Below are 24,997 nucleotides of genomic sequence, written 5' to 3' on the forward strand. Positions count from 1 at the left end.
TTAAAGCTTCCTTTGTTCATGAAGCCAAGCGTTAACCAACTGAACTATCGGGATGGACATACCGGTAATGATGATGGGCTTAATGATGAGTCTCTCAGTGCAGCAGTTTGACATTAGTGATTGACTTGTAACTTTTGTTTCTGAATTTGCAATGCTGCAGCCAGTTATGCAATGTGTTAAACTTTAAAAGAAGTGTAAGAATAACGAAACAAATATATAATAACACAGTGTGGTAATTGAAAAGTTTGGATGGTCACCACCAGTATCATTAGCAATAGTTCAGCAATATGCTGATATTAATGTTCATTTGATAAATTTAAAAGTAAAAGCAGAAATGTACGAGTTTTTTTTATTATTTCACTGACATCTTATGTACCATGGCAACACACACCCTTAAAGTGAATAACATACGGTACAGTACGTTATTTTAATTTTTCTGAGGATGAGCAAAGCGTTAAGGGAAGTAATAAAATAATTCTTATGTTTGATGTTTATGCTTTTACTTTCTCATTCATCAGATGAACATTACAACTATTATTAGTTGTGATTCTCTCAATTTTAATGAAATTGGAGAAGAGCTCCCACTAGGGTGTTTCATTTGCTTCCTTTTTTGGAATTTTGATCTGTCTCTAAGTTAATTCTGTTCCATTTTGGAAAAAAATAACCTGGAAATAATTTTTAATTTCATGGCCCCCTGTTTACCCCCCCCCCACCGTGACTCCAAAATTTCTGCCTACTCCAATCGCCATAACTCAAAAACCACTTTAGATAGACATGGGTTGTTGGGTATCAAAGTTATTGGCATACCCCACTTTAATTCAAAAATGCCACCTATTTTTAAGAGAGCGTGTGTTAACTGATATTATAGTGTGTGCTGTGTAATCTCTTCAAGCTCCGTAGCCTTCATCATAGTTTCAAATCTTACATAATGAACTGGTGAATATACAAGGTTGATGCACAAACTTATAAAGTTCTAATATAGATGATAAATGGTTGTTAATATTTTAAACAGTTGGAAAGTTCTTTAAAGTTGATTTTATAATTATTGTAATAGTGCATGTACATTTGTACAATAAGTTGAAATCCAATATAAAAATGTGCATAGTCTAAATAATAAAGTTGCAGTCTAATTTTCATGTGAAAAAGTTAAATGACTTGAGCGTTTGTCGCATTTATTTCTAATTTGTTTGTGTTTTACTAGTTTAAACTTGTTTTCTTTGAAAAACAATGTTTTTGGCAAAATTTGTTTTATTGCTTGTTGTTTTTGTAACAATTTGCAACGTAAATGGGTTAATATTGAAGAATAGAAAGATTCGCTTCCAAGCAGAGCCTGTATTTCAAGAACGTTATTTTGACCAATTTGTAGATCATTTCAATGTGAAAAGTTTCGCTAATCAAACATACAAGCAGCGTTATCTTGTTACAGGTTTGTCAGAAAATTATCTCTCTTTATGTGCCATGTGCTTTTTAGTTTATATTTTTATACAGTCTCATTTTATAAAATCTTTAGTTCCCCTTTGCAAGTATAGGCATAGTAATTGTTCCAAAACTGTTGTAATAATTAACGTTTACTTTACATTTATAAATCATGTAAATTTTTATCATTGCTGTAGGCCAGTTTGTGGCAAGGTCATAAAACTTTACTGCCAATCTCATGTGATTGCTATTATGATAATAAATGTGTGCTCAACTGCTTTCACTTAAAAGTTTTACATTTGTTGACACTGATTTTGCTTTATTGTAATGTATAGGCCTAACGTTTGCTTTATTAAACCATGGGACTACCAGTACCATGGCACACATATTTTATGTAAAAGAAGTACTAATATCAGGAGCACCAAACACTGTGTTTTTATAATATTTGTTTGAGGCATTATAAAGTTTGGGGCATTGAGCGAAAATATTTGGCGTCAACAATTCTTGCTTTTTTAAGCTGAGCTGATCACTTAATGTTCTTTGTCAAATTTGTTCAATAGAATTATTAGAAATACAATTATGAGCTCTTCTAAGTTTTAAATTTTCTACCTCCACAATATTTTTTTTTATTTTTTTTTTGTCGTCTTCCCCACATACAGTAGCTGAGGAACTTAAAATTAACAAGTCAATACTTATATGTTGTTCAATAAATGTACACGCAATAAGCTGAAGCTATCGACAACAGACCGTTATATGCTTTTTTCAGATTTGAATCTCTAGTTGCATCAAGAGTTAAAACTCTTAATTTAACTTATAGTACCGGTACCTGCAGATAATTTTACCTAAAATTCATTTAATTACTATTTACAAAGTCACAATATCAATTACGGAAATTTTGTTTTTTGGAAGTAGGCTACTGGTTAAATTGCTTGCAAATTATGAAAATGGTTGCCACAAAAGTTATTTGTGCTTCAATTCTGTATGTAAGTTTTCTTTGAATATTTTTTTAATCTGTGTTAACTGGTATATTTGCATAGAACAATACTGGAAGCAAAATGGGCCAATATTCTTTTACACTGGAAATGAAGGCGACATTACTGGATTTCAAAAAGCATCAGGTTTTCTAACAGACCATGCTGCCAAGATGGGTGCTTTGGTTGTGTTTGCTGAACATGTATGTCTTTTTTGTTGTGTTATGGAAGATATACTGTATATACTGTTGGATTTTTTTTAAAAATAATTAAAGTTGTAATTATGCGAATTGAATCTTGTGGCAGTTATATCTGTAGCATACAAAATAGGATGTTTTGTTCACATTCCAATTTTATTTAAAGCGCTATTATGGGAAGTCATTGCCATTTGGTCAGGAGTCTTTTACTTCCACTCATATTGGACTTCTAACTATTGAACAAGCCTTGGCTGATTATGCATATCTTATCAAATTTTTGAAAGAAAAGTACAAAGCTGAAAATTCTCCCGTTATAGCTTTTGGGGGCAGGTATTGTGAAATAATTTACAGTATTTCAATGGAACATGGTTGAATTAAGTCAATTGTCTGGAAATAATTAAACCTTGTTTTTGATTTTATCTTGTAAAACTTTTAAATGAATTATATATATACCTGATTGTGATTTTAACTTTTCTAGAAATATTGCTTTGCTGTGGGTCACTGTATTGTTCCAATATAAGACAAGCATCTGCTTATATTGTAAATTACTATCTTTTGTTTGAACAAGTTTATTTGTCATTGCAGCTATGGGGGGCAGTTAGCAGCTTATATAAGAATCAGGTATCCGAACCTGGTTACTGGATCGCTTGCAGCAAGTGCTCCAGTGTATTGGATTACTGGATATGGAGACAGGCATGGATTTTGGAAATCTGTGACAGAGCAGTTTGGAAAGCACAGTGCATCATGTGTAGAAAAAGTAAAGCAAGGCTTTGCCGAAACTGCAAGGTACAACCTTATGCCACGTGATCTTCTGTCTTAGCATTTCATTGCTTGCAGAGATTACACTTTTATTTATTCATGTTTTTCAGTTTTGCTGCAAGTGGAAACTTCCATGAGATATCTCAAGCCTTCAAAACTTGCAAACCGGTTACAAGCGATTCATTAAACCACCTGTACGGCTGGGTCCGCAATTCCTTCACTGATCTTGCTATGATGAACTATCCTTACCCTACCGACCTTCTTGCTCCTCTTCCAGGTTATCCAGTCAATGTAAGCTAGTGTTTCTTACACGTACGTGGTGGTAAGATTCAATTAAAGTTCTTTTTTCCGTCGATCGTATTTTTCTTGCTAAACAAAGAGCAGGCCTTTAAGCTTCCGGCGGCCATGGTCGTCGAGAAGTCGTTAAATGGCCTCCGAAACTGCCGTGTGGTAGGCCATGTTTGGTCGCCGACTTCCACCAGCCATCATTTCTCCAGTCTCCACTCTGCGGTGTTTGAAACTTTTTTTTTCCACTTGCGTTTGTAGCCTACATAAAACTGTTTTCTTGCAACTCTTTTTCACAAACCATTCAAAGTCTTTCATACGCCCACCAGAAATACTGCTGATAAAAGTTTCACAAAAAGTCTGAGTGTTGACCTGTAAAAACTTGAAGACTAGGACTAGGTATAGCCTAGCACTTATCTGGGAAGTAGTGTGTTTAAGTAGGGTCTGCTACTATTCGGTGAGTCTGATTCGGTGAGTTCCTAACCTCTAACGTCTAACCTAACGTCTAACTCTAACGTACGTCTAACCCCAAACCCCTAACCCTAAAACGACAATGATAATTAGGCTACGGTACCCGATAATTAAAAAAAAAATTGAAAAAATCCCCCGTTAAGGGATCGGATTCACCGAATCAGACTCACCGAATCGGACTCACCGAAACGGGCCATTCCGGTTTAAGTACAACGGCAAATATGTTTCAGGGCAGGTAAGGACCTGGGTGAACGCAAAAGCACGATATCAATTAACGGATTTTTAAAAACGCAATTTTTGAACGGACTTGGAATAAAAGAATAAGCTCTGGTAGACGATGCTTGGTCGCCGGAAAACAAAGTAGCTTAGAGGCCTGAAGAGTAATCGGTTTTGCTTAATTTCATCTCTGTTTACCACGATCTTCCGGATGGCTTCACTGCAGCCGATGTTGAGTGCAGTCAGTCTGGCTCTACAATTTTTCTCACTCACAGGCCTCGAAACAACTTTTTTTTTCCGGCGGCCAAACGTGTCCGACTGAAGCAAGCTGTTCGGCGGCCAATCACAAGCACATGGCGGCCATCGAAACTTCGACATTGCTGTGAACGTTTATTACGAAACAATTGTTTTAAAACATGTAAAACGAGAAGCGAAAAATATACTAGAATAGTCTATCACGACCGCACTGTTTGATTTGTTGTGATGTAATAATGCCAAAAGTAGCGATAAAGCGAGCAACAAAATACGCACGTTGCACGCTGTTACAGTTATTCACGTTAAATAACTCACGGGCGGAAAAGTAAGTTAATTTTGGGTTGATTCAACGTTCGAGTCAGCACAGATCGATTTAATTTTCCGGCGGGTTATACTGCGTAACAGCAATGCCCAATAAGAAATTTACGCTTGTTTTACATTAATTCAACATCTAGCAACGTTGAATTATCATAAAATAACGTTAATTGCTCAACCAGGTAGCCTACCGGTAACAAATTGATAGCTCCCTGCGAGAAGATTGCCTCGATTTACGTATACACTAACATAATTTCGGCACAATTGCGATACTGCGAACAACACAAAGTCTGTTTGATAAAGAACTAGCTGTCAGAATCGGAATCATCAGATGCTGTATCAGAGCACGAGGTTGAGCGCCATCACTGGAATCGGACACATCAAGAGGCTCATCGCTTGGCTGTAAATCTACACCGTCTTCGCCGTTCGCAATCAAGTGTCCACGTTTTGCGGCTTTGGGGCTTTGATACCAATCTACACGCCTCTTTTTCGTAGAGCTCCATCAGGGTGTTGACTAAGGAACAAATCTATGGCTGTGTTATAACGACTGGGAGGAATGTCTATTGTCTAACCCTAACCTTACAAGCGTTTGTGTGGCCTCGGCATTTTTATTGCCGACGCTAATTCCGAAGACTGAATATATCGCATCAATAAACAGTATTGTGATGTCACTTGCATCCTGCTTATCGTCAGACATCAGCTGCTTGGTTAATCAATAATGTTAGCAATTCAAGCATAGACAATGTGTATTGTGATTTATCGGGTGCTTTGACTGCATTCTAATCCTTTGTGATTATAAGTGACAAAGTACTTTATTCACAAGGGCGCTTGCGTAAAATTTTCTCGGAACTTTATGGCGGACAAATGCGGCCGACGGAAGGGCGAGACCCGGCGGACAAAATGTCAGTTTTTGTAGGTTAATCGCGGCCATGGCCGCGATGGCCGCCTTCAGTTTCGAGGCTTGCACTCATCTTCAGTCTCGGTCATTGGCTACTTCACCAACTCCAGTTCTAAGCGTTAACCCATAAACATAATATTCTAGTGGATTCAGTTGATTTTTGGCAATACTGTGGTTACATTAATATTGGTGAACGAATCAATCCTTAGCTCCTTTTGTGACGCTTTTTACCTAAATCTTTGCAATCAAACCTGATTGAGGTCAAGTATTTTATTCCTGAATTGATAAAAAATATTAATTTTGTAAAATTTGTTCAAACTTTAATCTAGTGGCAAATCTAGTCACAACCAACGGATACCAAAATGCAAATCGTAAACTCATTGGCAAAGACAAAACTGTTTTCATCTTTTAAATTTAGTTATAATCCAAACGGGGGCATATTAGTTGCCTTTCATGAATGGAGATGAAAGAAGTTTCGTTTTTGACATATCTCGTATTTGCACAATCATGTATTTACTTCCTTATTTTGAACTTATTTCCAGGCAGCAAAACCGTTATCTTTACATTGATCCAAATTTAGGGACAGTTCTACCTCTAATTCAATCATTGTAAAAATGACGGACTTCGCTGTCTGGGTTCTTGTTGAGTCCTTCTTATGTTTCCAAATTCAGACGGCTTGTGACATGATCATTGCTGGCTCCACACCTATGAAAGGACTAGCTGCTGCAGCCGGGATCTTTTACAACGGAACATCGACCTCTGCAAACGAACAGTCATGTTTTGACATTTTCAAGGAATACATTGAATGTGCTGATCCCACCGGGTGCGGTTTGGGCAACGACGCAATAGCATGGGACTACCAGGTCAGTAGTGCTATTCAGAAGCGTGGTGTTTTCTTGTACTTTATATATGGAACATGAGTTTGTGTAAATTGATTTTACTTAATTTAAACACAGAAACGTAACATGCTTTCAAATTAATGTTTAATAAACACTAAACAGTCTCATTTAAGTTTTAGGTAAGTTGTAACCTACGTAATTACGAGTTGGGGAAGTTTTTAAGATATCAACTATTGATTTGCTTAACTTTTTAAATTTAGAAAAAATTGTTATACTTTTTGTAAGACCTTTTTGATCGTCTTCTTGCTTTGAACTGTTTGTGGCAAAGGGTATTCGTTTAACATCCCAAAATGTCGACTTTTGTCTAAACTACAGCGAGAGGTCATAGAGAGCAGCCAATCCTTTTGTTTCATTTGTCGGACAACTTTCCATCTTGAAACACATGTTCAATGGGTTCGTACAAAACGAACGTCTTTTACTGAGCGGTTAGGAGTGCAACAGTTATTTCTGTATAGTTTTACCTGCTTTACAGGAAAGAAAATTGTTCTCTGTTGGGTCCTTAATGGTAAACTTTTTGAGTAATCTACTACCCAGACCGTAAAATCCGTCTTTTTTACATTTACGTTGAATCCATGTAGAAATGATGGGTTTAGCTGTATGGGTACCTTCCTTAGTTGCCAGCACACGAGCGTCGACAATAAAACCTTTTTTTCCTGATTTTACCATGCCATTCGCAGGTGAGTCGTCCCCATCTTTATGTCTTGTTTATTTTCACATCGAATCATGCCTATCACTTTACATAAGCCTGAGTGATCAGCTCAGTGCGGTTTGGAGCCCACTTTCGACAAGTTTCGAACTCACAACGACGAGATTTCATATTTGCACTTCCAGGCATGTACCGAGATTCAACTACCAGGTGGAAGCAATAACGTTACCGACATGTTCCCATCGTTACCGTTCTCGCTGGAAATGCGAGCGGACTATTGCCAGAATACATACGGCGTCACCCCCAGGAATGACTGGCTGGCTTTGGCTGTAAGAGTGCTGTTGTTTCTTTAATTAGTAGCCTATGGGTGCAACTGGCGTGCGTGAATTTTTCATTTCGATCTGCTGGCCCCTATCTTGACCACACAAACGCACGGTGGTCCTGCATCGCTGTTTTGAGTAAACAATATCTACCATTATTTCAATTTAAAGAATTGTGCTGTTTGAAACTACCGTAGGCTATATGAATCCTAAAACGTTCCCAAAACGTTTTCTGCGTACCACACAGCATCCGCCTACATATTCATCCAAAATCCTTGTGTCAGTAAATCACTTTTCTCTGGAGCACGCTGTAACGTTCGCGTTTTGCCGCTTCTACCTTTTTCCAGACCCCTGCTATTTTATTTTTGCCTTGATATTCTGAAATAAAACAGGAAACTATTGGCTTGCTTATTCAAATCACCCTTTTGTACGATAGTACTGGACCGAGCATTTGAAGCTGACTAGCAACATCATATTTTCAAACGGCGATTTGGATCCTTGGGGCGGTGGAGGCGTTCATCAGGACCTGTCGCCGACATTAAAAGCATTGTTGGTTGTTCATGGAGCGCATCATTTCGATCTCAGGTAAGTGCCTCCAGTATTATTTGGTAGTTTAGTATACTTGTCAAAAACACATCGTGAACCAGTAATCATCAAAATTCATCAATAAATCATCACAAGTACTATGGTAGCTTTAAAGCAGTGATGTAGCTACAAAAGAAAATTTAATGGGTGAGGGCAAATATTTGAAACATTAGTTCGACATCCGACAAGGTAAATCAGTAAAGCGACGTCTTCGTTCCACCCTAGGCCCAAAAAATACCCCAGTAGAGAGCTGCCAACCTTTTTTCATTTGTCGGACAACTTTCCATCTTGAAACATGTTCAATGTGTTCATACAAACCGAGAGTCTTTGACTAAGTGGTAGTGTGTGCAACATTTGTTTTTGTATACTTTTACCAGCTTTAGAGGAAAGAAAAGTGGTCTCAAATTGTTTCTCAAAAGGAACTGCGGTATCTATTTAAAAATTCCCACATTTTTCCAACAGAGGTTCCAATCCTAAGGATCCCCAAACCGTCGTTGACATCCGCGCGAAGGAAGCAGAAATCATAGCCGGTTGGGTTTCTGAGCATTGGATGAAGAAGTTTCCAAAGAAATATTGACTTCTCACATTGTGGATTCATATATGAGCAAGTGTTGATCTTTTCCGTGGCTGTGCAATCAACTTGACTACTCTTTAATGCGGTTTATGCAATTGTATGCTAAATTTCTCACCTCATCAAATCAGTAATCTTATGTCTGTTGGTTTTATCTAAACGATGGCGAACTGTACGAAAGGTGATGATAGATAGGGACTAAAATGTAACTTTTCAATCGTCATATTTCCAACTGAGGTGCAAATTGATAGCTTCCGTTAAGGAACGTTCAAATATTACGTAACGCTTTTTTTCCGAATTTTTAACCCCCCCTCCCCCATGTAACGCCAACGTAACGCTGTTTTCAATCCCCCCCTCCCCCATGTAACGCTTTTTCACTACGAATTCAGCACAAAAAACTACCATTCCGTACTCGAAAGCGTTACGTAACGTTTTGCTTGAACCCCCTCTCCCCCGATGTGACGCTAACGTAACGCTTTGCATAAACCCCCCCCTCCCCCTCGAAGGCGTTACGTAATATATGAACGTTCCCTTAGTGCATTATTTGTCACTAGCGTTTATTCATAAAGTGTGTCCTACTATACTGGTACCGTGATTAAACTTTTCAGAACACTCACAAATTGGTTATATGTACTATGTAGGCTACGTTTTATGGCCAGTGTCAGATCAAAAGTTGCTATCTTCAGTGTTTGTGATGTAGGTGGAAAAATCTGATTTGTTTATGACAGTGTCTGGACTGCCATCCTTGATCCTTTGTAGTCGCAGCGCAGAAACATAGGTTACTTTTATTGAGGGACAAAGAGCACTAGGATTCAGCAAATAGCGCATCAGCCTAAGTCGGTTTTGTTCCCACTAGTGGCTGAGTCTTTCCTTGTAGCGATTGCCTTCACTGCTATTCTCCATCTCATTCTGTCCATCGCTTCGCACCGCATGATATCAACATTTCGCCATACGTAGCGGAGCTGTCTGCGTTCAGAATGCGTTACGTTATAAATTCGTGCCCCCCGATCCTGCAGAAGGAAACGCAAGTTAGTTGACATTCTTGCCTCATTTATTGTATTACCGTACGCAAAAGCACAACAATATGATAAAGGATAAAAAATCGATTTGGCGCATTTCTCGTGATTTAAAGGCCAGGTTGGCAGTAATATGCTAAAAGTGCGAAATTGTCAAACTATGCCAGTTTTGTGTGGTTCATAAAACTGAGAAATATGAACTTCCGAGCAGTCATGGAAAAAGATTCGTGATGTTGCTTCGGAGATTATTATCAAAAGGAGACAGAACCAACTAGATATCGACATCTAGTTGCACGTAATTTCAGAGAGTCACACAACGCCAAGAGACAAAACGAAAGTTGACTCTCAAAACGATACGCTAAAGACGCCATAAAAATATGGTATTGCAAGTTGTGAAAAGCAGGGAATTGTAACCTACTTGGAATCAACATGAGTTAAGCGATATTTTCCGAAAGAAAAAACGACTGTTCAATGTCATATGAAATCATGTGGGGTAGGCAACACGCTTCACATGGAGATAAAAGTAAGAAAATTATGCAGATACGTCACATGAACAGTAAAGAGAACCTTGTCTAAAACAAGGGTGCTTGTCAAGATATCAACCCAGACAACAAATCATTCGTTTTTTACATTGATTTCTCAAGGTCTACAGACAAGATTGAATCAAGAAACAAAACACAATTGATTTGTTGTCTGGGACATCCCGGTTGTTTCCAGGGTTATCTTCTCCGTCAAATACCAAATACCTTCTCCAATACCTGCCGGTACTCAAATTTGGTTGAGAAATTGAAATCTAGTGGGGTACGGTTAGCAACTTAATATCAGTGTCATTGCTCTGAGTTGTTGTATGAAGCCACCAATGAATCTAAAACTTTCTGTGCAAACTGCTGGACTTGTAACAGCACAAGCTAAATGCAAACGGACCGCGAAAACTAAAGCACCGAAAAAGGTAAGAAAGTGCGGCTAGAAGTCACTTTTCCAAAGTTTTATGCTTTTATCATTCTCCAATGCTCCTGACGCGATAATATTCTCCGTTGGGTGACAAGCGTTGCACAGAACAACATCTGGAAAGAAATTGCACAGGTTGAAACTAACTTTTTATCGCATCCTACCATGGCAATGCAAAGGTGGATTAAGTGATAATTTGTTAGTGAACAAACATCTCAAAATAAGCAATAACAAACAGCACAGACTATTTTTTTTTTACAACAGAAATAGAGTAAGGACATGCGAAAGTAATGATATATGTTTTATTCAATGAAGTGGGGGGGGGGGGGGGGGACTACAAAGACGATAGTGATCATGGTGACGGAAAAAAGACATCCCATAACTACAGTAGAATCTTAAACTACTTTTGCCTTTGCGTAAATGCTACAATGTCATCCTTTCTTTTGGACTCATTTATAATCTTTTGGTAATTATTATAATAAATATTAACAACAATTTTCGATGCAAAGTGGTTGCCCCAGACCACCTGTGTGTCACATGCAAACTTTACATCGGAGAAAATATATTTTTTGAAAACATAGGCTACTGCATAGCTTTTCGACAAGGCAATCCACATTTGCGTACCTTCTCTTCAACAACATCTAAAGCAGCAAAAGCACTATAAACAAAATCAGAAAGTAGCTGAGAAGGCACATTGAAGCCCCCCTTGACAAAAGCTGAAAGTACAAAGGAGCTTTAGCTGCAGAATCAGCTGTAAGTAAACTTTTGCACATTGCACAATGCACATTTGGAGCGTTTAACAAGTTTTTTGCAATATAACCGGCTATTGTAAAGCCAACTTCTGCACTATTAGAAGAGAATGTTGCGCTAAACATTTCATTGGCAACTTCATCCACATCTTCCTGAAACTTTTCAAAGCTTGAAATGCATGGATCACTTGCAGCTAGATCCTCTTTCCAAAATTGAATATCCCTTTTCAACAAATCTTTTTGCACATGCAAATTTCGATCTACTAACAGCTTTATTTCTGACAGTTAAAAAAGTTTTAAAAAAGTTTTATTTCTGACAGTAGCCTACTGGAAACCATCTGGGCAGTGTGCCTCAGTTATGTCACTGAAAATAAGATATTCTGTTTTTCTGCGAGAAGTCTACCAGTTCATAAAGTTGTTTTATATGAATTTTGGGTGCTTTTCGTGGAGGTGCTGCTAGTGCTGGAGTTGGTAAAGCTGATGGAGTGATGGCGTTTTAATGCTTGAATTGAGTGAACTGTCGGAACAGGATTTAGATGCCACTTGAGGTTATTTCTTTTACCATAATTTATAAATTTCTCTTCAAAATGTTTCATACAAAAAACGTACTTTTTGTAGGCTCCCAGTTAGACCGGTTAACAAATTTTATCCATTGCGGCAGCAAACTTAGAAATATTGGGAACAGAAGTAAAGTAGCCTGATTTGCAACCAAACGCAAGGCATTTGTTAGGCAGTTTGTCACTTAATTCCTATAAAATGCAATGAAACAACAAGTCCATCATCTACTTGAACATGTGAACTTCAGCTCATGACCGATTCGTGGTCATGTATAATTGTATAGGCTATCCTACATGCCAAGACTTGCATTATATTACGATTCATACATTGGTCAAATATTTACAATATTTTGCTAACAGAAAACGATTGGTTTATCTGGTTTAGTTTTGCAAACATGAAGCTAACCTGCTTTCTTTTCGTCAACTGACTACAAAGTTAAAGTAGGCTACAGTGGCAATTAAAAAGTATGCTGAAGTGAAGATACAACTAGAGGTGTAGCCATTGCATATCAGAAACTTGATTTGCTCAGTAATCAGCTGCATAATTTCGGTACCGTGCATTACTTTTCTGTGCTATGTTGTTGAGAATATCACATGAAAACTAGCTGCACAAGTGCACATATTGTGCGACTTTATTGTTTTCCTTTTCACTCTAGCTGCTAGACTTGCCTATGCTGTGACTAACTGCGTATGAGTTTACTTCATGGTTCACTCCCATCCAGCAAAATGTCCAGCTGCGCAATGTTTCAGCTCTCAATTTACGAACTTTCCTTACATTGAGTCAACGTCCAAAAACCTGCGATTCATGTCTACATACTCTTAAGGCAAAAGTAATGTGTTTTGTCTGCCGAACTGCTACGAAACAGTCGGCCCGGTATTTTAAGGCTTCAAAATGTGACATAGCCGGTCATCTCTACTAGTATGGTCATGGTTGGACATGAAAACCATCGGCGAACACGTACAAGCATTAAAGTGCAGATTTATTTCGCAATCTCGATTTTTAAAATTAACTCTCCAATTTTTGTACAGTATCCTACTAGACTAAAAACTTAGCGTAAATTAATTCACATGACAAATTGCGCAAATTTATTCATATCAATATTATTGAAAAACAGAGAAAAAACCCTCAAACGTGCATCGAAACACATTCTATTTTGGTTATAAACAAGTAGATTAGCGTTTGTACCTGTATGGCCCTGAAGTTTCTGTACAATTTCTTTGGTTTGGAGGTTCCAGATGTACAACATGTGGTCTTCGGATCCACTTACAATCCATTTGCCTCCAGTCACGGAGAAGTTGGCAAAGATGCAATATTTTTCGTTCGTGTGACCATTGTATGTTTTAAGGCACTGCAATGTAAAAACATAAGGCAAACTAGGAGGGCTGTTGTGCTTTGTTGTGTATATACAATATTTTAAAGTTCTTTTTGATTCAAGTTAGAAACAGCATGGCATGGCAGACAACAGGAAACTATAAAAACTGTTAACTATATTATGACCATTTTTTCAAAGCTAAATAAATTTACCAACTAAGTTATACTTAAAAGTTTTCTTACAGTAAAGTTAAAGGGCCATGGAAAAGCGCTTAGATAATTTTATTACAAATTGGCCTGAGTTAGTAAGTTACTTGAAAATAGAAAACGAAGACATAAATAGTGTTGAAACAAAAAAGACGGCAACAAAATTGCAAGATAAATACAACGATTATCTGTTAAATGCAAATACCCAGCAAACCTACCTTTCCTTTAGTGTAGTCCCATAACTTTAACGTACTGCGAAAGAAAACATGATACCGATTGAAATGTACAGTTTTTGACACAAATACAGTACATAAACATAACCTAACACGAACGAGTATCAATGGCCCAACACGACATCATGACCTTGTGAATACATTTGAAGACACATATGAAGTAAGGATAAAAGCAATCACCATATCAGATATTCTGTAAACCACAAAAATCGAAGGCTCAACCATATGCACTACACGACAATAGATAAATTTACCTTGGTCTCATATATATTTCAAACGGCATTTACAAACCATAATGGCGGCTGAACAATGAACTAAGCTCTTGGCGGTCATGGACGCCGAAAAGTTAAATGGCCTCCGAAACTAACGCGCCGGTAGACCATGTTTAGTCACCGGCTTCCACAAGCCAACATATTGTGGAGGACTGGAGACCTGTACGTTTTACACCTTTCAAGGTTTTGCCACTTTTCCCGTTCATTAACGTTCTAGTCGGCCTATATCGACTACGGTACTTGGTCCAGGACGCGTAAATAACGAAAAATAAAATAAATGAATAAATATTTCTCTACTGCGTTTCCAGACAACGCAATTCGTCATTTTTACATTGATTCAACGTCTGCAGACAACATTTTAGCTTTTTTTCACTAGCGGTCGTATTTCAAACTTTTTTCTCCACTCGCATTCGCAACTTTTTTTTCACAAATAAGGCAAAGTCTCTCATAAAAGTTTTGCAGAAAGTATGAGCGTCAATCTGTAAAACCTCAAAGACTAGCTCTACATCCACTTGGAAAGCAGTGCATTTAAATTCAACTGCAAATATATAATATATTTCAGAGCCTTGTTCTTACCCAAGTGAACACAAAAACACGATATTAATTAACGCATCTGTAAAACACGCATTTTTAACAAGTTTTGTATTTTGGCACAGCGTGCGAGAGTTTGGCTGCTGAGATGAAGCTTTGGTAGGCCATGCTTGGTCGGCGGTAAAATAAAGAACCTTAGAGGCCTGTACGAGTGTACGTATAATGTATATGTAAAACTACCAAGCACCTTTTACGTTCATAGAAAAGAAAAAATACAATATAAAAACTAATGTCTTGCTCAACACTCACTTATCCAACGTGGCAGCAAGAATGTATTTTCCATTTGGTGAAAATTTGACAAACGATACTGGGGGGTTGTCGTCATCAATTAAAGTTTTTAAGCATTGCCCGGAAGCGGTGTCCCAGATACGACAAAGGCCATCATAGCTACTCGACACTATAAGAGCCCCATCTCTATTAAAGTGTACCTACCGACACAAAAATAGTGTTTTGTAAAAAATACCAAAAAACAGCACAATATGATTAAAGCAATGCGACTGTTTTGAAATAAAAGCACATACCGGTACACTAGAAATTTACATACAAATTCTACTCGGTATTATTTCTTCTTTTTGTATAGTAACTTCAAACACTACCAGCAGTAGCCTACATTATATACAAGTCTGTACATAGTCTAATTGAACCATATTATTAAGTGTGCATAATTACAAAGAAAACGTTAGCATACCGACGAAACGGGGTCGGAATGAGCAGGCAGAGTCTTTAAGCACTTTCCAGTCCTGACATCCCAAATACGAACGCTTTCATCGAACTGAAACAGATCAACTTGTTTGTTTGCGCTGTGTGGAAAAACACAGGAAACTTTTTTATACAAACATCACTTGTATGTATAATTAGTGACATGCCAGGTGCATACTTTTCAATTTTTGAAACTCATAAAACAATTCTAATTATTTTCAAGTTAACAAAACGGTATATACAATATATACAAATTATATATCGAGTTACTACCGGTACTTACGGAGCCAGATACAATTAGATTAGACTGAGGATTAAAGTTGCAACAGAAGACATAATTGCTGTGCCCTTTCAACGTTTTCAAACATTTGCTGGTTGCTAGATCCCAGATTTTCAATGTCTTGTCATCAGATGCAGAGCACAACAAATGTGAATCAGAAGACCATGCAACGTCAGATATCCCCTGAAGAAACACACAACTGACTGATCTCGGCAATATAAAACCGTTTATAACATTATCTTTCCCAAAAGCAGCGTAATACTGTGGTTTCCAAACTAGAACGACTAATTGCAATCTTACCATCTCAAGAATACACAGTACACACATATCTCCATCACTAAAAGTGTTCACTGAGAAAATTAAATTGTTTTAAAACTTTTTGTTGCTAAATGTGGTCATGATGAAAAGAGAGCCATTGACACAGAAGCAACGAAAACAATCAGTCATTGACAATTCCAGAACACCTGGACTATATACATTTCAAGCTTCACAATTCTTACCAATTTATGACCAGAAATAGTTTTCTCATATTTTCCATCATATGCTCCCCAAATTTTTATTAATTTATCAGCAGCTGCAAATAACAAGTTCAAATGCGATAATCATGTGTGAAATAGCACTTTAAGGCAATGAATCAGTTAAAGTTACCCATTGAATCACTGTTGCAACAATTGCAGTGATACTTAGCAAAAATTCTTTAAGTCAAACATACCAACAGACATGTGCTTTTTTGCAAAACTACATGGGAGTTATTAATTAATCTCTAAGAAATGTTTTTCACAAATTATCATGAAGATTGATAAACTCAATTGACATTTTAAAAATCTAAAATGTATTGATTATAGTTAAGCTCAATGCAAGTAGCCTACTACTTTAATATATATATCATATACTTTTAGATAGACAGTTGCATATCCTTTAACAAATATTAACCATTATAAAATACTTGCTCAGTCTAAAAAAGGCAGTCGATGCAAACATTTAATATTTAAAAAGCAGTAAATAACACTACCATACCAAAGCTACCCTAAAAAAGATTATGTAAAGCTCAACTAGTACTTTCATAGAAGAGTGGCAAGTTTCAACAGCAATATGTTTCAATGGGGTTTTTCAAAACAACACCTTGTGTATGTGAACCAGGTTGCGAATAATATCCAAATGTGCATAACACATTCCTATCCATCACAGCACTATTTACTGACTGTGAGATGAAAGTGTTTACAGAAAATTCAGTAACACAGCTCAAAAAGCGTTATTAAAGAACAATTTTTAATCAATATTTTTAATCCAGCAAATCACCTTAAATGCCAAAGGATATTTTTATTTTTTACATTGAGCTCAATGATTTTCTCTGCTACTTTTAAATAACTGAAACAAAATAAAAACAATAAAACAAATCAACTTACATGAGCTGGCAAGCCATTGCCCGTCCGGGCTGAATTTAACTGAAGAAACTGCTTTTGTATGTCCAGCCATTGTAAATTTTAAAGTATAGTTAGGTTTAGCGGATTGGGTTTTGAAAACTGCACTCATAAGTTTTTCTGATTGTTTTGTCGTTGTAGTAGAATTAGTATCTGCTGTTGTTGTCACTGTGTCATTATTTGTTTTGAGTTTTTTGTCCATCTTTGTATCTCCAATTTCTCCTCCATTTTCGGTCATATTGACAAACTTATTGTTCATATAACATCAATACAGTATTAACTAACAACCAATGGTCAGTTTCATTATAATTTTATGTGGTACCGGTACGTACTTATCTGTTACTTACAACCTATATTATTTACCAACTGTAACCATGTCGATATCAACAATACTATATGATTATTTTTAGATCAAACAATGAAGCAAAAAAGTTTGCTTAAATTTTCATAACAGTCATTCTAATATTGTATTATATCCTAACTTTCATTCATAATATGGTATTAACACTTCAACTGCTAATTCTACTACACCAAAACTCAGTCAACACAAAAAAAATCCAAAGTTAATGTAGTGATACTGTACTTAATACTAATATCAGTTTAGTTTAGGGGTGTCCAAAGTCCAACTTGCGATTTGTTTTTGTATAGCCCACACCTGTTGTTGCACAATGTGTTATTTTTGGTCCACAGACATGCAGAAATGATACAAATTCAACTTGTATAATTATTAAAAGGTTAATGTAGACAGTATTTTCTCATGGACAAATCCAGGCAAGAAAAGTTAAAATCATTGTTGTACCATAATTGCAAAATGAACTATTATTACTTGAGAGTGTTGTAATGACTGACATTGCAATATCTTTCTCATGCCTTGTTATCAGCAACTGGACAAAACCAAATGTCCAAAATTGCAAAAAAATGTTAAGCTTGTTCGGTTTGACATATGTGTGTGAGCAGACCTACTCGGCTATGAACTTGAGCTGCCTGAGATTAAAATTGAGCGACTCCCTACGTGATATTTTATGCTTGTCTAACATTAACCTCGAACCAGGCTTGACAGAAACACTCAAGTATAGTGCTCAGTATCCAAATATTAACAAATTACTAAGGATATCAGCAACAACTCCAGTCACTTAATATGAATGCGAGAAGGCAATAAGCGTTCTTCGGCGGCTTCATATCTTCAACATATCTACAATGAAAGAAGAACGCTTGACCTGGCTTGTCCTAGCAATACCCGAGGAAAATGGAATTGGGCAACATTCTTTTATCATAGCTGCTGCCTGCTTGTGATGCTTTATTAAGTGCTCTTTTGATTACGTAGGATCTTTGTTGATGACCACATCGGTTCCCAGGGGCGCCGGAACAATTTTTAACGGGGGGAGCAGAATTATGAAAAAAGGGCACTTTTGTTGCTAAAAAGCCTTTTTTTTCATAAGTTTTAAGATAAAATATAGCGATAATGCTGGGCAATTCATTAATCGTTTTTCCCTTGTTAGCTATACAGTATAAATCGAAATGTGAGACTAAATGACTGAAATAGCTTGAACAAGAAACAAAAGATAAATTTCAGGCAGTGGCTATTTGACCGGTGCCGGTGTTTGAATCTGAAACACTATTTGACTGGTCATGACGCCACTATATAGGCATTTTTTTCTTTTTCTCTTTCAAAGCAAAAGACGAGAAGAGTGCCTATATAACTTTTAAATTCAACACCTACGGTATGTTCAGCTAATTCTGTGGCGCGTAGGATACGTATCGGGCTGGTGCTCCAGAGGGAATAAGGTCGATACTACGCGGAAGCGTTTTTTTTTTTAATTTTTAACTAAATTTTGACCCAAAGTGACTCAATCGTTAGGCTTCTGCATTTTTGTGGTCAATTTTTAATTTGCGTAGCCTACAGCCCAATTTTTTATGTCTTTTCAAAATAAAAACTCTAACTTTATTACTCATAGTTGAAAAGACATAAAAAATTGGGCTGTAGGCTACTCAAATTAAAAATTAACCACAAAAATGCAGCAGCTAACGATTGAGTCAATTCGAGTCAAAATTTAGTTAAAAATAAAAGAACGCTTCCGCGTAGTATCGAACTCATTCCCTCTGGAGCACCAGCCGGAGACTTATCCTACGCGCCACCGAATCAGTTGAACATAACTGCCGAATTTACAACTTATATAGGCACTCTTCTCGTCTTTTGCTTTGAAAGAGAAAAAAATGCCTATAAAGTGATGTCATGACCAGTCAAATAGTGTTTCAGATTCAAAGACCGGCGCCGGTCAAATAGCCACTGCCAAAAATTCAAGTTCATGGAATCTGCTGCAAAGTATAAAATGTGTCCACGGGATAACTTGTATACCTAGCCTACTGTATGGACAAATATCAAACCAATCCAAAGTACATTTTACACGCGTCGGTTGCTCGAATGAACTCGTTCGCAACAGCTTCTAAGTCAATGGTGTCATCACCTGTTCGTGAATGGTTGCAAACATTCGGTTGTTTAAACTGTTGCTGTCATTGTACTACGAAGCCACATCTCTCATGGCGCTATAACTGCATTCAGCAATGACCGAGACGAGCGCAATTGTTTGATAAATGCACAAAAGTTTGTGTATTTTCGAAAGACAGTCTTTGTTGCTTGTTTAAAACCTCACATATCGTAGACAATTTTGTTGTCTTACACAATTTAGGCTAAAAGTGAATAGCAGAAATTGTTATATTGGAAAATGTGCAGTAGCTTACATGACCTTAAAAGGGCATATGCACCCTCTCTCCCTGTCGGTTCCACCGTAGATGTGCTATTGTTAATGTGAAAATTGTTTGTATTTATTTATTTCGTTTCTGTAATGTTGACAATTTGAAGTTTGTTTTATTTAATAATAATAATAATAATAATGTATTCTGGTCCAGTACACATGGTACTACAGAGAAAAACATTAACATACTCGCAAATAACAATTGATAAGAAAACATAAATAGATAAAAATAAGAAATTTTTGAAGAGAAAACAAAAATCACAAGGAACAAAAAAGATAAGACACAATCATAAATAGTTTTCGACACGTCGCTTAAATATCGCAATAGACATACTATTGACTACAGCATATGGTAAATTATTCCAAGTGTCGACTACTCTATTGGCAAAGGAAAATTTACGGCAGTTCAGTTGAGCAAACTGTTTATGCAATTTAAAATTATGGCCTCTGGTTGAATTAGAGTTAAAAAGGAAATATTTGGAAGATGGTGATACCGAAACATTGTGTACTAATTTAAAAACTTCTGTCAAATCAAAAATTAATCTCCGTTTTTCCAGCGAGAGAAGGTCTAGTTCAAACAGTCTTTGTTCATAGGTTAGGTTTTTCAGTCCATGAATGCATTTTGTTGCTCGTTGTTGCACCCTCTCTAGCAAATCAATGTCCCGAACAGAATGGGGATTCCAAGCCGCCACTGCAAATTCTAAGTGGGGCCTGATCAACTGTTTATATAATCTTAAAAAGACATGCTTGTCCCTGCTGACCAGTGTTCGTTTTAAAACACCCAGGACCATCTCCGCCTTTTTAACTGCATACGAGACATGGGTGGATGTTTTAAGATCAGTCGTTATCATGACGCCCAAGTCTTTTTCACTCTTTTTAGGGGCAATTGGCATGTCACCTAGAACATACTGATGCTCTAAGTTGCCATGACCAAAGTGCAGAGTGGAGCACTTGTCAACATTAAACTGTAGTTGCCAGGATTCAGACCAGTCCATTAACAATTTCAAGTCCGTTTGTAGCAGGGATGAGGCAAGATCGGGATCGTCCCTGCTCAATTCTGTGTAGATTTTCATGTCATCCGCGTATTTCAACAAGGTGCTGTGACTAATGTAGTCATCAGCGTCATTGACATAGGCAATAAACAGCAGAGGCCCAAGGCAACTTCCCTGAGGCACACCGGATATCATGGGTTTCGGATCACTTTTCTCTCCATCCACCACAACGATTTCACTCCTACCAGAAAGGAAGGAACGTATCCATGAATAAACATTGCCTTTTATACCCAAAGCCGACAGTTTCCTCATTAGTCTTTCGTGTGGAACCGAATTGAAGGCTTTGGAAAAGTCCAAATAGACAACATCAACGCATTGACTTTTATCAACAATAGATGTGATGTCTTCCAGAAATTCAAGAAGTTGGGTTGTGCATGAGGATTGTGGGATAAATCCAAATTGGGATGATTTAATAAGGTCACGCTCATCCCAGAAGTGCCAGATGACTTCTCTTAGGCATGACTCCATTAACTTACAGACACAACTTGTGAGGCTCACTGGACGATAGTTTGCAGGAGTTCTTCGGTTTCCCTTTTTAAAGATTGGGGTTACATGGGCAATCTTCCACTGCCCTGGAGTGGCACCATAATCGAGACACAGCTGAAAAAGTCGACACAACTGACATAAAAGAGTAAAACCACCAGCTTTAAGTGCAATGTATGGAATACCATCAGGCCCAGTTGAGGCAAAATGTTTTGTCTTGGTCAAGTTCCTCGATACTAGCTCAGTCGTGAAGGTGACACTGACTAGTTCTTCTTTGGTTTTTGGAGGAGCAAAAGGTATGTGGTTGGTATCCTCATAGGTAAAGACAGTGGAGTAAAAGTTACTCAGGGCTTGTGCACACTCAGTTGCATTGTTTGTTAAATCACAATCGCTGTTCTTGACCAAAGGACCAATGGAAACTTTTGATTTTTGCTTGGAACGCACATAGTGCCAGAACGGTTTGGCATCAGTAGTTTCAACTAGTCTGCATTCAAAGTTTTTGATGGCATACCAAACTTCTGATTTAAGGTTCTTTGCCGTAATATTTCGCATTCTCCTGTTTTCAGTAGTCTTATTTGCGAGAAACTGTCTTTCTGCTTTATTGCGTTGTTTTCGAGCATTACGGACCTTTTGAGTTTCCCACAAAGGAGATGTCTTAGTTATTTGTGTTGTTGATGGGACTGTAACTTCCAAGATACAATCCAGGGTTGATACAAAATTTTCCCAGATTGAATTGACCTCTACGGTGGAAAAAACATTTTCCCAGTTAGCAGCATTCACAAGATCTTGAAACAGAACCCAGTCTGCCCTCCTAAAATTCCGACGCAATCTAGAGCTTTTATTGCGGCGGATGCCCAACAGCGCAACTTCTGCCAAGACCATGTTATGGTCCGAGTTAGCTAAGGGTTCTAAAATATCGACGTTGGTAATAAGCTCTGGATTAGAGGTGAACAGCAGATCCAAAGTTGCTTCTTCTCTTGTTGGGCTTAATACACACTGCACTAAGTTATTGTCCAGAATTACCTCCATAAAATCATCATTGCTTGGCTTGTAACAGAGGTTAGCCCAGTCAATTGAAGGAAAATTGAAATCACCAGCAATAAGTCGAAAAGTTGACTTTTCCTGGCAGGCTTTGCACAGAAGCTCATTGAGATGTTCGTTGTCCAATGCGGAATTATTTGGAGGGCGGTAGACAATGCCGATCAGCACTGTTACATCTGATGGAAAGTTGGCTTTACACCATAAATGGACTTTACACCATTTGTTGGCCTATTATGTACTGTCACTTCTTATGTTTTGATTGCTTGTTTGTGGACACGTCAAGAAGAAAGTGTTTTCAAAAGGTCTATATTTTTGGATTTGGGAACGCCTCCTTGAGAATGTCTGGCTACGGGCCTGCATTCAATGTGTCTACTGTCTAACCTTTCGCGACATCAAGGCGTTTTACACCTTTTCCTTTGTTAGTGCCAAATTCGTCTGCTGCTGTTATGTGGTCTGAAACTGATATTTCTTTTTCTGCACGTTTGCACCAGCAATATTCAAAATAACCAGCAATATTTAAAATAAATTCACCCTAATCACAACACATGCAAGAAGTACAAACAAAACGCTGAGATAAAAGCGAAACAACAAGAAACGAAATAGCAGCGAAAGATTCTATCATACTACTGTATGCTTAATTAATTACGAAGCACTGTAATTTCATGTTTCTCGGCAGCCGATTTGTTACTTTGTAGCAAGAATAAACAGGGTAGACACTGTGTTGTAATTTCATGTTAACCCTGCACTCAAGCTCACTCACTTTATTCAAACGAGCAAAGCACACGCAACACCAATGCACACACATACACACATGTGACACAACAATGTTGAAAACTATATTTCCCACAATGCTTTTCGCGCTCAGTTCAGTTTTGAAAAGCTGAAACGCGTAGAGGTGAGTTGGCGCAGCGATACAGTTTATACATTGCAGCTGTTTTGACAGATTTAAAAAGTGTAAGTACATTTTGCATTTACTATATAATGTAGAATACTAAATTACCTCCACTGCAATGATAAAATTGTATCTGTTGACCAACCATTCTAAAAAAAATTGTTTTGAGTTCTTGACGACTTGCAGTTTTATTGCTTCAGCAAGTCCGTGTACGAAATGACGTCATCATCTATGGCGGAACTGTACTTATAAAAAACACTTTATTTGCACACAATTTTTACTCAGTTGCACCCTTCGTAAAGTTATATAAAGCCAAAAAATAATCGTAACCTTGAACACTTGCTTCTGAGCTCATAATAAATCGAAAACGACTTGATTTCAAGCTATTTTAAATGACGTCACAATCTTTGTTTTATCACGTGATATTTTTAAACCAATCAGTTTCCTTGAAATTTCAAGGCACTATATAACCAGTTCGCCAGACTCATTCGTCTGGGATGAAGCGCCAAAAGAATTACTTGAGGAGGTTTGTATCAAACGTAAATTCAATAAATTACAAGTCATCTGATGCAAATTTTGGACTTTTTTGAAAGTATTAGATAATGTCAACTGCTAAAAGTGAATATTTTCTGAAAAGACGCAAATGAAAATCTGTTTTTGACTTTGGTTTGTTTCAAGAGTTATATTACAACTGTATGTGATAAATTTCCAAATCGTAGTTATGGTCGAAATGTTTGGTGGCACCATTATTATTCTAAACTACAACAGCACTAATCCCAAATTAGTTTTGAAAATATACTGTATTTTTATGAAGTACTTTATTGTATGCCTTATATTGCAAAACGTGAATCATTTATAGAAAAATAAAAAAAAATTGGGTCTTGAGAGGTTTTTTAAGGTTAGGGTTACCGGAAGTTGCCATTATCAAAAGTGGCCCAGAGAGTGGTGTGTTGAAAGGGAGTGAATCTCATTGGTATACCAAGCCCAGATTATCGTTTCATTGACCCTGATTGTTAATACACCATTTTCGTGAAGCGGTTATCAGGTGCGTTATGGCAATGCTCAGTAAGGATACACTTTTGGGTGGATTTTAAATGTGGCAATGTTTTCTAGTATGATGTCGGGCTAGTATTCATTTTCAATCTTACATACCGTAACAGTCCGCCCCGATAGCTCAGTTGGTTAGCACGTGGACTTCTGGAACAAAGAAGCTTCAAGATTAAGCGACGCTGGTTCGACTCTCAGGTTGTGTGCTTGAGCAACGCACGTTAAGTACTGCTCTCCATTCAGCGGCATCTAATAGATGGAATAATTCAGATGCAGCCTAGTTCGTACCCTGAAAAGATCGAGAGAAAAAATTAAAGAAAGCTGAAGTTACTGATCGCAGTTTCCGCAAACATTTTAAAGTTTTCCCTTTGAAAAGATCGAGAGAAAAAATAGCACAAATCCAAAGTCGCTGATCGCAGTTTCCACAAACAAAAACTCTCAGGATCATTACCGGAAATTTTAAAATGTTTACGGAAACTCCAATCTCAACCCCTAACCCTTTTAAAATGTTTGCGGAAACTGCGATCAGCGACTTTGACAAACTCTTAGGATGATTACCGGAAATTTTGAAATGTTTGTGGAAAAGCGAAAACTGCGATCAGCGACTTAGACTTTGTTCTATTTTTTTCTCTCAATCTTT

At 37.3% G+C, this 24,997-nt stretch overlaps 2 protein-coding genes across 2 annotated transcripts; one reads left to right on the forward strand and one right to left on the reverse strand.

Annotated features, from left to right (window-relative positions):
- The first annotated feature begins 1,206 nt into the window (after nt 1-1,206).
- On the forward strand, nt 1,207-9,418 carry LOC145768390 (dipeptidyl peptidase 2-like). Its single transcript, XM_082579873.1, has 9 exons — nt 1,207-1,426; nt 2,454-2,590; nt 2,751-2,914; nt 3,170-3,370; nt 3,454-3,634; nt 6,455-6,646; nt 7,514-7,657; nt 8,085-8,233; nt 8,696-9,418. Exons 1-9 carry the CDS (start codon nt 1,228-1,230, stop codon nt 8,808-8,810), a joined length of 1,482 nt encoding a protein of 493 aa, XP_082435999.1. The 5' UTR covers nt 1,207-1,227; the 3' UTR covers nt 8,811-9,418.
- A 425-nt stretch (nt 9,419-9,843) lies between these two features.
- Nucleotides 9,844-17,450, reverse strand: LOC145768572 (WD repeat-containing protein 5-like). Its single transcript, XM_082580098.1, has 8 exons — nt 17,075-17,450; nt 16,169-16,242; nt 15,672-15,851; nt 15,378-15,461; nt 14,939-15,117; nt 13,812-13,845; nt 13,261-13,423; nt 9,844-10,884 (listed from the first exon to the last, which is right to left on the reverse strand). The coding sequence occupies exons 1-8, from the start codon at nt 17,346-17,348 to the stop codon at nt 10,784-10,786; spliced, it is 1,089 nt and encodes a 362-aa protein (XP_082436224.1). The 5' UTR covers nt 17,349-17,450; the 3' UTR covers nt 9,844-10,783.
- Nucleotides 17,451-24,997: the final 7,547 nt, after the last annotated feature.

Source organism: Aplidium turbinatum, chromosome 4, assembly GCF_918807975.1.
Source record: "Aplidium turbinatum chromosome 4, kaAplTurb1.1, whole genome shotgun sequence".
NCBI lineage: Eukaryota > Metazoa > Chordata > Ascidiacea > Aplousobranchia > Polyclinidae > Aplidium > Aplidium turbinatum.

Excerpts from the sequence above, each read along its gene's own strand:
- LOC145768390 (XM_082579873.1), top strand. The coding sequence starts at position 1,228 with ATGTTTTTGGCAAAATTTGTTTTATTGCTTGTTGTTTTTGTAACAATT. Across the intron at positions 2,915-3,169 it reads GTTATAGCTTTTGGGGGCAG|CTATGGGGGGCAGTTAGCAG; the intron begins GTATTGTGAAAT and ends TTGTCATTGCAG. Across the intron at positions 6,647-7,513 it reads CAATAGCATGGGACTACCAG|GCATGTACCGAGATTCAACT; the intron begins GTCAGTAGTGCT and ends TTGCACTTCCAG.
- LOC145768572 (XM_082580098.1), bottom strand. The coding sequence starts at position 17,348 with ATGAACAATAAGTTTGTCAATATGACCGAAAATGGAGGAGAAATTGGA. Across the intron at positions 15,852-16,168 it reads CTATTTCTGGTCATAAATTG|GGGATATCTGACGTTGCATG; the intron begins GTAAGAATTGTG and ends GTGTTTCTTCAG. Across the intron at positions 15,462-15,671 it reads ATCTAATTGTATCTGGCTCC|TTCGATGAAAGCGTTCGTAT; the intron begins GTAAGTACCGGT and ends GATCTGTTTCAG.